Genomic DNA, 12,121 nt, shown 5'->3' on the forward strand with positions numbered 1-12,121 from the left:
GGCACTCGGCAGACGTGAAGTTCTGGGGCGGAAGAGGTGCAAGCTGGGGAGGGGACTCTGTCCACTGAGATTCTAAGGGAGAGACTCACCCTAGAGTAGCCTTACATTCCCAGCTTAGCTGAAACAATCTAAAACTATAGAACCAGATTATCTCTGTATAGTTGGGAGCACTGCCCATGCTCCACAAAGAGGTTTCACATAAAATAATCTGGGCGGGGTTTGGGGAGAGATCTCATGCCTCTGCGGTCACCTCCAGGGATATTTACTCCAATTAGTGTCACTTTTTCTAAGACAAGTTCCGCTCCTAGTAAGGATCAGAGAGAGAGAAGATAGCCTGAAAGGCCAGAGAGCTTGCTGGGGTCACTCTCGAGGGAATGGAGCTGAGAGTCTGGATCAGCAAGGGCTGGTAGCCCTCACTGGGCTCCTGGAGAGCAGATGATCCAAGAACATGATGAGGTTCCAGGAACCTCAGGGCTGTGTCCTGGGTGTGTCTTCTGGGGAAATTAATGTTGCTGTTAGAGAGTAACCTGATTAATCTCTTTTTTAAATTTAATTTTTTTTAACATCCAAAACATTTTGTATTGGAGTAGAGCTGATTAACAATGTTGTGATAGATGTGGTGTATATATATATATACATACATATATATATATACATATATATATATACACACACACACACATACATATACACACAATGGAATATTACTCAGCCATTAAAAAGAATGAAAGAAGGCCATTTGCAGCAACACTGATGGACCTAGAGACTGTCTACTGACTGGAGTAAGTCAGACAGAGGAGAAATATCATATGACATCCCTTATATGTGGAATCTAAAATAAATGATACACATGAACTTACAAAACTGAATAACCTTTTTATGTGTCAACTAGAAAATCATGACAGAACTCATAATTTTAAGTTCATTTGAGGAATAACTGATAAAATAAATAGCATACATTACTAAGATTATAAAATTATAATGAACATGATTCAGTCACTTTTCAATAAGAAGTCATTTCAGAATCTTGTGGTGACATGGGGCGATTACTATGAATCTCAATTATTATTGTATTAGTGAAGTGTGGAAATGCTGCTTGGTAGAATTCTTGGTTAATGAAATTAATTTTATATGAGTGGATTCAGGAAAGTTAAATTATAATGAAATATTTTAATAGAAATTAGAGAAACATCAGTCCAGTTTTTAAAAGTCTTAAAATAAGGCTGCACTGTTTCAATGAATAGTGCCACCAATCTTTTTCAAACTCCACATCTGTTTCATTATGGTTTATTCTGTTAAGCCTTTGACTATGTGGCATCTACTCCCCAGTACTTTGAGTTTTTCAGTCATAATTTTTGTTAACAATGATACAATGATGTGTAACTGCAAGTTCAGAAGTATTTCCTAAGTTATGGGGGACAAAATGATTAAATATTATCTATTAATATTTTACCAGTAAATGTATTTATCAGTTTTTAAGTCATTTGACACTAGATACTTACACATAGAGCATGTGTGAAATTTTAGATGATTAAATATAATTGAACTAACTAGGACATGATTTTATCTAACCATACCATAAATGAAGTGTTTAATATAATATAATTTGTAGTTAACTGGAAATTATAACACGTCCTATTAATGCAATAGATATTTAACGTGGTTGAGTCACTTTTTCTGAATGTTCACAGGGAAAATTATATCTAGCAAATGTGTCATTTATGGGTGAAACCACAAGGAGTGATAATGTTTTGCAGATTTGGGGTAAACAGACACACTTGAAATTATGAGAAGTCCATTCAAGCCCATGCCTTGTCTCCTCTGAATTTCACACTCTTGTACCTGTGTGAGTTTCAGTAAGCTCCGGGAGTTGATGGACAGGGAAGCCTGGCGTCCTGCAGTCCATGGGACGTAAAGAGTCGGACACGACTGAGTGACTGAACTGAGCTGAACGGTGCCTGTGTGTGGCCCTCACTGGATTCTGCTTCACATCTGTTATTTGTTACCTTGCATGTCTTCCCTTCTCCCTGTTTTCTTCCATAATATGGTTGAAGGGTCTACTGTGACTTACTTGGTTTAATACTCTGTGTGGTCCCTGGCACAGATTCTGGCGCACTGTAAGTTCTCAATAAATGCTGCAATGAGTTGAGCTGACAGAAAAGGTCTTCCTTTTTCCACCCATGGTAAAGACGTTGAGTGGCGACATCTTTCAGTTCAGGTAGACATGGATTCTAATTGCATCTCTATCACTTAATACTTGCTGAACATGGGCAAGGTATAGTGTCTTTCTGACTTGAGTTTCCTTATTTGAAAATGAGGTTATGGAGAGGATACTGTAAAATAATGTCGATAAGATTTTAAAATGCAAAAGAATGTAAAATGCCTAGTATAGCATCTGGTACTTATTAAGTGTTGACTAAATGGTGGTTAAAAAGAGTATATCAATCATTCTCTTTGAATAACCGCCTGTCAGTTTGGATTGGCCGTTTCTCATTTTGGACTGCTTCTTAGTTTTAAACAGCCTACTCAACTTGCTTTGCAAGAATTGGTTTTCCTTATTAAAAGTTTTCATCAAGTACTAGGAACACTATTTTTGGAGGGATACTTGTGTCTGTGTAGTAGAGAAGAGGGGATGTTATTTAACATCACTACTTACCATTAGTTCAAGAATAAGTGGTGAATTATAGACAGCATCACTGTCACAATGGATATGACCTTGGGCAGACTCCAGGAGATAGTGGAGGACTGAAGAGCCTGGTGTGCTGCAGTCCATGGGGTGGCAAACAGCTGGACGTGGCTTAGTGACTGGACAACAACATAGTATTCTACAGTGCTGAAAGACTACTAATGACATTTAGGAAAATGAAGCCATCTCACTGAACATTTTTGAGTTTTAAATGGAACCAACTGCTTTGTTTCTCTGACTCACTTGGCTTTAGCACAGAAAGTCCTACATCTGGGAAACACCTCCATTCTGGACAGCCTGGGACAGTCATTCATCCTAATTTACTACAATTGAACAATTTTTTAACAAGAGTCACAATTATGGAAAAATAAGTAGTAAGTGGTGTAGCAGGAAGAGTTCACATCCTACAACACAATTTTGTAGTGGTGTGCCCTTACACCAGTTTTTCATCTTCCCTGAGTCATGCTTTCTTCAACTGCAAAAGCGAGAATAAAAATACTTTCTTTGCCTAATTAGGAGGATAAACTAAGATGATGCATAGGAAAGTACTTGGCACCAATAAAACTATCACCCTCTAAAATTATGGTTAATTATCTAATTCCTTGAAAATATTTTTTCTCTTGAAATAAATATAAAGTTATATCTGGTAATAAAGAAAAGTGTCATTACGTTATCTAACATCTTTGATAAGTGAACTATAAGATGCAATATAAAGGTACTGTGATAGGAGATATTTTGAAGAGTAAGAAATACATTTTATGACAAGGATCAATTTTAATTGAGTTTTAATCTTAAATCTATTATTTTCTAACCTTCCCTTTTATTATATATTCATACGTTTTCCAAGGAAAGTAGAAATATCATGGAGAAACCTCTTTGCCCTTATTACCAAATCATTTTTACACCCTCCAACACCTATCACTTTCTCAAGAGCCACTTTCTCGCATGTCTTCCCCGCAGGTGTCAGTAAATGCAGAGCTAATCTCTTAGAGGAGGCTTGTGAGGCTAGAGGAAGGTGGCAAAGAATGAAGGCACACTAGGCCCCCAGAGGTTCACTGACAAATTTGGGAAAGACATCTCCTTTGAGTTCAGCCTGGGGGCACCTGTAGTAGGTGATCAGTTCTTCCCAAGACAAGCATAGAACTGGAATGTGTTTTTGTTTCCATCCCACTTTGTAGACCATTCCACAGGCTCCAAGGCAGTCTCCATGGCCAATATCAAGAGTCCTTGAGGACTGATCTACTGTGTAGCACATAGACCTCTGCTCAGGGTTGTGTCAGCCTGATGGGAGGGGAGTTTGGGGGAGAATGGATATATGTTTTATGTATGGCTGAGTCCCTTTGCTATTACAACATTGTTCATTGGTTATACCCCAATACAAAAGTGAAGGTTTAAAAAATAAAAAGGTAACAGATCAAGTCAAGGAAAAAAAGTCCTTGAGGACAGAATTTTAAAAATCCCAAGCTAAGGAGAACCATGGACTAGCAATATAAAAAGGACTAAGTCAGTCATCCTCTTTTTCTGCAAAAAGCTACTGATAGAGTGATGACAATTTATACCGAGTTGAATGCCTGATTCAAGTTCTGGTGAGTGCTTGAAGGATTTTACAAAAGTTCTAGCCCTGGCTAATTAATGCAATGTAACTAGCTCTTACAGTTAGGGTAACCAATGGAACATTTGTGATAATGATGCGCACAAGGCTTATACTGTCTTCAAAACCAGTGTGTTATTTTCTCTTTTCAGAATATTTCATATGATAGCTTAAATTACTGCCTAATTTAATATTTTTAGAGACATAAGATGTGTCCAATCATTGCTTTATAAAATGAGCCCTTGGAGCCTAAATTTGGGCTGCCCTCAGAACATCATGCCGTATACTTGGGCACCATTATGTGAGCATGGATGGTATTCAACAATGATAAAATTCAATTTTGTTAAAACTGGCCCTTCATATGTTACAACAGGAACAAAGCTATAGGCCTTAAACAGTCACACCAAAAGATAAAACACTGCTCCCGCGCGTTTCATTCTTTTAAAAAATGACCACTTTAGAAAGACTCCCAAATGGGCTTACTTTATTTTTCTTAAATAGTACTAGTACTCCTTTCCTAACACTTCACTTGAATGAAAAAAAAAAAATTTTTTTTTTTACAGGATTAGTGAATACAACCTAGTGAAATCAAATCAAGTCAGTTTAACATTGTGGCGTAAACGCTTAGATTTATTATGACAATTGTCTTCCTTGACTATGATGCAAAATGATGGCCAGGGTGAATGCGGAGGTTCAGCAGAACAAAATTTTCATAAATAAGAGCACCTGCTGCTTAGTCTGTGCTTACACAGTTCAAGCAAAGCTGAGAAAGGGTAATTCAATTGTGACTTTATGACAACTAGCCACGTTGCAGCAGACAGAAATACTGTTTCATTGGTTCAAACAGATGATCTGCATTGGGATCATGACGGGAATAGAGGAGAAACTAGCCTGTTCATGTAAGACCCATCAACATCCCATGGAACACTGTTTCATAGAGCAGGATCCGGGAAGAGCTAGTGCATGTGTTTGTAGCACATCTGTTGTGGTGGGGACTGGTGACGCTGTGTAAGCAGCATTTGGAAGGGGCAGAGACTGTGTCTTTTGCTCTGTGTTATACCTTCAGCTCCCAGCGATTTTTGCTGCGTGTTATACCTTCAGCTCCCAGCAATGCAGGAGAGGGAAAGAAGCCTGTTCTAGTCTCAGCTGTGTGGCCTCGGGCAGCTCGCTTGGCTTCTCTGTGTCTTGGCAATTTTTGTGTCTTAAATACAGGGCTGCCAGACAAGGTCCCTTTCAGCCAAAAAATTCTATGGTGCAACTTAAAAACATAAATGATGTTCATTTCAGGTATTACCTATGACCGAGTCTCAGAGAGAAATGCCTCAATTTTAACTTTTTATCCTTAATTCCCTCGAGGAAAAGGCAATTCCAAACCAACAGAGCTGTACTTTTTATCCTGTTCCTGATGCTGACAAAGAAAATTGTTTTTGTTTTCCTGTCCCCTGAAACTTTCTGAAGCTTGAGGAATTGGGGTATATTTGAAAGAACTACACTGCTTTAAAAGTGATCCTCTAGAAAGCATTCTGGATCAGTGTTCCCCAGGAGAGCATAGCACTCTGATGAGTAAATGTTGAAGCTTACCATGTAGGTCTACAAGGTAATTACCTGTGAAAGTGAAAGTGTTAGCCACTCAGTTGTGTTAGCTCTTTGCGAGTCCATGGACAGTACCTCGCCAGGCTCCTCTGTCCGTGGAATTCTCCAGGCAAGAATACAGGAGTTGGGTAGCCCTTCTCCAGGGGATCTTCCCAACCCAGGGATCGAGCCCAGGTCTCCTGTGTTTCAGGCAGATTCTTTACTGTCTGATCCACCAGGGACTGCTACCCAAACCCCTCCCCTCAAACAAACAAACCAACAAAAAAGATTCATGAGGAGACTGAACTTGAATCTCCCTCATAAAAATATCGAGTATTCCTAATCTAGTCTTCAAAGTTTAAGTAACCACGTGTAGGCCTATACGACTAGCTTCACCCAGTGATTTGAAAGCTCGGTCTTTCTCTGACTTGGGAGAGAAGGCATAGGCAGGTGAGGGGTGGGGATGGTCCCAGTGGCTCAGGAATGGCCTGACCCACTGACACTGTCTCTAACAGCTGGTCTGGGGCAGGCAGCTTTAGCCTCCAGCACATGCTCCAAGTGGGCCGTGACTCCCAGCTTTAAACACAGTCTGAATGTTTCTGAATTCCTGTAGAATGGACATGAAAGCTGAGTTTTGCTCCCTTTGTTCACTCAGGAAACATCTGGAGCACCTCCTATGCGCCACTCTCCCGGGTGTAAGGGAACAAACACGAGTAGGCCACAGACACTAGGGCGCCCAGGTTCCTGGTTCGCACCATGAGCCACAAACGTCCCGTGTCTTGCCTCGGGCTCACCCACAGAGCCAAGTAACCTGGCGGACTGGAGACTCACCTGCTCCCTGGTGCCTGCCCATGAGCACGTCCGCACCCGCCATGCAGCCCATTCCCAGGATGCAGACAACGATGCCGATGAAATGCACAGCCTTGTACCGGATCAGCAGGAAGAACCAGGAGAGCAAGATCACCACTGGGATCACAAAGCAGTCCAGGAGCTACGGCAGGCAGGGAGGGAAACAACAGTGGGGAGTTCAGAGGGAAGCTTTCCATTTGACGCAAACTGTTGGGAACATGACTTCTCTCGGCAGAGAGGACACTTTCCCTGAATCTGAGTTTTGGGGAAGACCCAGAACTGGTGTAATTAAAACAGACTCTGAAACAAATGACATGAACTTTACTTAAACCCAAGCCTTGAAGAAAAGCGGAGAAGGTGAATCAATAAGTCAAGCTGGTGGTGAAGATTCTCCTGCCCCTACGGTGTCAGGGCAGCTCAGCTTTCATCTTCCTTAGCACCCAGGCTGACTCCTTGGAGACACTCAGACGTGGAGAGAATAGACGGAGCCATTTTAGATGGTCCCAGAACTCTGGAAGCAGATGTGGGAATGGGAGGTGAAGGGGCAGTGGTCTTACACTAGTCTATAAACTGTGAGGATCTAGACAGAAGTTGATTTTAATTTCTCCCGGAGCTTTCTCCCCACTACCAATAAAAATTACTTTAATCTGTTTTAATCTGTCACTCTTTATAGGAAAAAAACCCTAAATATAAATACAAATGTTAGTCTCAAAAGTTTACAAATACTTAAAAAATACTGTAAAAAAAGTAAAAAAGGAGAGACAGAAGGGAAAGCAGAGTATTAAGAAATCTTTGATTTCATTTCTTATATATTTTGCACAAATAGTGAGATTCCATCTGACAAGGAAGCCCTAAGAAATGATGGAGAGTTTGTCCCTGATCATGTAGTAAGAGAACCTGATAAAATGAGAAGACCCCTGTGTCGGGAGCCAAAAGACCTGAAGTTGAGCACTAGATCCTTACTGCAAGCAGTATGACCTTGGGCAAACCACAAACTGAGGAAGCCTCAATTTCCTATTAGTATAAATGAAGACTATCTCTAAAGATCATTGTGAAGTTTGAAAATAACCCATGTGAAACCATTTTATAAATTCTGAGGGCCACAATTCCAGGCTATGCCCTGCTTTCAAACATGATGCTCTGGACTCCACAGAACTGGTTGTCTCTACCACCTTCTGGTAAGATGCAATGACCACTGGACACTCCATGAGAGGCAGGGTCTCCGTTAGACTCATGGATGGCCCCCAGGACTTCAGACTCCATGTACTAAACAAGAAAAACTGAGGAAATGGTGATCCAGTCTCAGGGTCCAGTACAGCTCCTCTGCTAGAACCCTAAACAGGTCACCCTACCACCCAGTAGCCGGATCCAGGTCAGTGGTCACTGACACCCCTTCCCTCTCACTGTCTACAGCCTGTGGATCACAAGCCAACAGTCTTTCCCTCTTACCGTCTACAGCCTGTGGATCGCCAAATTCTGCCAGCTCATCTTCTAAACAACCTCTCAAATCTACTCTTACCACTTCTGCCACGTAGATTGGACCAGCATCCTCTCCCACCTGGAGCAAGCCCTTCCTTCCTGCCTCAGGGTCTTCATTCGTGCATCTCCTTCCTTCTGGAATGCTCAACCAATTCTTGAAGACCTGCCTCCTTCTTCAGGCCCACACCTATATACTGCCTCCTCAAACAACCTCTAGGGTCCCCAGGCTAGGTCAGGTTCTAGTCAATGATTACCTTGCATTCTATACCTCTCCTTTAAAGTATCAATTATAATAATTCATAATTAATATGGAATTATTGCCATAATGTCTGACTTCCCCACTAGTCTGGAGGTCCCTGAGAGCAGGACTACATTTCTACCACCCAGGGTTCTGCTGGGCTCATGAGATGCAGCCAATAATAGTTACTGAACAAATACATACAAGGATTTTTAATAATCAGTAACATCAAAATGGGGTCTCCAAGATTCCTTAAAGGCTGAAAAATGTTTGTATATTTCCTAAGCAGCCCTGACCATCAGAATAGCTCTTTGGCACTGTAAAGAATACTCGGGATCCTCACCGTCCAAAAGCCTTCTGTGACCTGGACAGACCCCATGCTTCTCTGTGCTGCAGTCATCTCCTCTGCAGAATGGAGAAAGCGTCAGAAGAGGAAGCTGTCCCTGAGGTTACTGGGAAATGTTACTACTGAGCTGCACCATGATGGACTAGGGGCTGAGCCCAGAGATCATAGAACTCTGGGAGGGGGTGAGTGCAGGGATGAAAGCTGGTAGACTGGCACTCCAGCATACGGTCCCTCATTGCACAGTTAATTGTCAAGTTAATGATAACTACTTGATGTGATAAAATGCTCTTAAGGCAAGTTTTACAACTGGCCTCAAATACCATTTATTAGGAGATTTGAGTTGGCCAGTGAAAACCCTTCACTGGGCATAAAACAGTTGGTGTTTTGCTTTAAAAACTAGAAATGATTGACTCAACAGTTAAAATATCTAGCTGCATGCTCCACAACTGGGATTTCATTATCTGGCTGGAAGCCCTCAGTGCTTCATGCTTGAACGATGGATGGCAAACCAGGCCACCATCCAGTCTTTGAGGAGGGCTCAAGTGAGCTTTTCTGGTTCTCAGTGTCATCAGAAATCCCAAAGCACTCGATTAGTCCTGGCATCTGTTCCCTTAATGAGCTGAGCTGAAAAATCTGTACTTGTGAGTGTCAGTTGGTCCTACGGGTAGGGAGGACTTTTAGAAAGAAGAGAAAATGAAAGAATATGACAGTACAGCCAGGGTTTCTGGGACATTTCAGCTGGGAAACTTGGTGCCTAGCATGCAGTAGGGATCAATAATGGGTGACTAATGAACGGGATGGATAGGCATTTGGTATCACTGACTGTCAGAAGGAACATTGGAGGTAACCCAGGCTGCTTCTGGCTTTGGGAGTAGGACAGTTCTTCGTTTTGCAGGACAGCCCCATGCCCTCTGCAGGGCGTTTAGCATCCCTGGGCTCTGTTCACTAAAAATGTTGTTCAGTCTCTCAGTCTTATCCAATTCTTTGTGACCCCATGGACTGGGGTCCATTCTTCCCTGTCCTTCACCATCTCTCAGAGTTTGCTCAAACTCATGCTCATTGAGTCAGTGATGCCACCCAACCATCTTATCCTCTGTCATCCCCTTTTCCTTCTGCCTTCAATCCTTCCCAGCATCAGGGTCTTTTCCAATGAGTCTGCTCTTCACATCAAGTGGCCAAAGTATTGGAGCTTCAGCTTCAGCATCAGTCCTTCTAATGAATATTCAGGGTTGATCTCCTTTAGGATGGACTGGTTTCATCTTCTGCAGTCCAAGGGACTCTCAACAGTCTTCTCCAACACCACAGTTTGAAAACATCAATTCTTTGGCAGCCTTTTTTTATTGTCCAGCTCTCACATCCATACATGACTACTGGAAAAACCACAGCTTTTACTATATGAACCTTTGTAGGCAAAGTAATTGTCTCTGCCTTTTGATATGCTGTCTAGGTTTGTCATTGCTTTTCTTCCAAGGAGCAAGGGTCCTTCAATTTCATGGCTTCAGTCACTGTCCACAGTGATTTTGGAGCCCAAGAAAATAAAATCTGTCATTGTTTCCATTGTTTTCCCATCTATGTGCCATGAAGTGATAGAACCAGATGCCATGATCTTAGTTTTCTGAATGTTGAATGATTCAGTTTTCTAAGATTCTTAGTTTTCTGAATGAGTTTTAAGCCAGCTTTTTCACTCTCCTCTTTCACCTTCATCAAGAGGCCCTTTAATTCCTCTTCACTTTTTCATAAGGGTGGTATCATTATGGCAGAAATGCTGAGCAGCTAGTTGCAATTTTGGTATTCTTACAGGAGATGAGCACAGGTCTTTCTGCTCTGCCATCTTGATGATCACGGAAAAGTGTAGACCACTAAAAATAAGTGCTCCCAAAAAAAAAATGTTCCTATACAGGCGGCACTAGTGGTAAAGAACCCACCTGCCGATGCAGGAGACGTAAGAGAAGCAAGTTTGATCTCTGGGTGGCAGAGTTGACACATGGCAACCCACTGCAGTGTTCTTCCTGGAGAATCCCATGGACAGAGGAGCCTGGAGGGCTGCAATCCATAGGGTCACAAAGAGTTGGACACGACTGAAGTGACTTAGCACACAGCACACATTTACAAGCACCCCTCGGAGGCAGTACCTCCACAGTTTAGAATCACAGAATCCTTTATTTAAAAACAGGATTCAGATGTTTCAACAAGTGAAGTAACGTGCTCCAGGTCACTCAAATGGCTGATACCAGAGACAATCCTGTCCTTATTTTTTAAACCATATTTTTATGAAGGTCAGTGACAGAAACTGCTATAGGTGGGAGATCACACCACTGTTATCTGTAACTAGAGAGAGAGAAAAAGATACATTTGGGAGTTGCTGTTAGTAAACAGGCTATTATTTTTTAGCGATTTTTGACTCCAACTTTTCCCCTGCGGCTTTATAGCAAAAAGCATACTGACAAAATAATTTTCCAATAGATTTCTGGTAGCTTAACTCCTTAGCAAAGTGGTTGTTAGAGTAATAATAGAGAGCAGCATTGTAACATATGCTCACGACTGGGACTGCTAAAGCAGAAAAAGAAGTGAAAAACTAGTAGGTGTATCTTCCTTTGCATACATTTCTATATCCAAAAGGAAATTATAAAATATCAATACCAAAAATAAACAAATGAATACTATTTCATAACCATCTTACAACTCTGAAAAATCTCAAAGAACATGAAGAACTTTAGAAAGAGAAGTCCCTTACCTCTTAGATTTATATAGTATCATTCCCCTCTAAAGATACAAGCTAGCTTTACTCTTCTATGTCAGTGATCCTTAAGTGATACCTGCCATTGAGGTCTACAACCCCAAGTTACCTGATTCTATTCACGAGGTACTGAGGCACACCATGCTTAGTGGCTGAGACGGATTCCCTGAAGTCATTACGATAATACCAGGATTATTATTTGAGCTTGGTAGTCTTAACTATTTCCTTAGGATAGACTCCTGGCTGGAAACTACAGAGTTAAAATTTGAGTTTCTTTTGTGACTCAGACGATAAAGAATCTGCCTACAATGTAGGTGGTCTGTGTTTGAACCCTGGGTTGGAAAGATCCCCTGGAGAAGGGAATGGCTATCCACTCCAGTATTCTTGCCTGGAGAATTCCATGGACAGAGGAGCCTGGCGGGCTGCAGTCCATGGGATCACAAAGAGTCTGACATGACTGACTGACTAACACACACTCACAAAGTATACATTTTAAAAAGCTATGGATGCATATTCCCTTTCCCCCTCCAGGAATTAGCGGCTACTTGAGCTTCCATGGTGGCTCAGATGGTAAAGTGTCTGCCTATAATGTGGGAGACCCAGGTTCAATCCCTGGGTTGGGA

General features: G+C 41.7%; 1 protein-coding gene across 1 annotated transcript in view; it reads right to left on the reverse strand.

The window, feature by feature from the left end:
* Positions 1-12,121, reverse strand: part of SLC35F1 (solute carrier family 35 member F1) — a 407,863-nt gene that overhangs the window by 45,374 nt on the left and 350,368 nt on the right. The window contains exon 4 of the mRNA XM_052645643.1: positions 6,681-6,840. Coding sequence (XP_052501603.1) covers positions 6,681-6,840 — 160 coding nt within the window. The remainder of the gene's footprint in view (positions 1-6,680; positions 6,841-12,121) is intronic.

Source organism: Budorcas taxicolor, chromosome 9 (assembly GCF_023091745.1).
Source record: "Budorcas taxicolor isolate Tak-1 chromosome 9, Takin1.1, whole genome shotgun sequence".
In the NCBI taxonomy this organism is placed as follows: Eukaryota; Metazoa; Chordata; class Mammalia; order Artiodactyla; family Bovidae; genus Budorcas; species Budorcas taxicolor.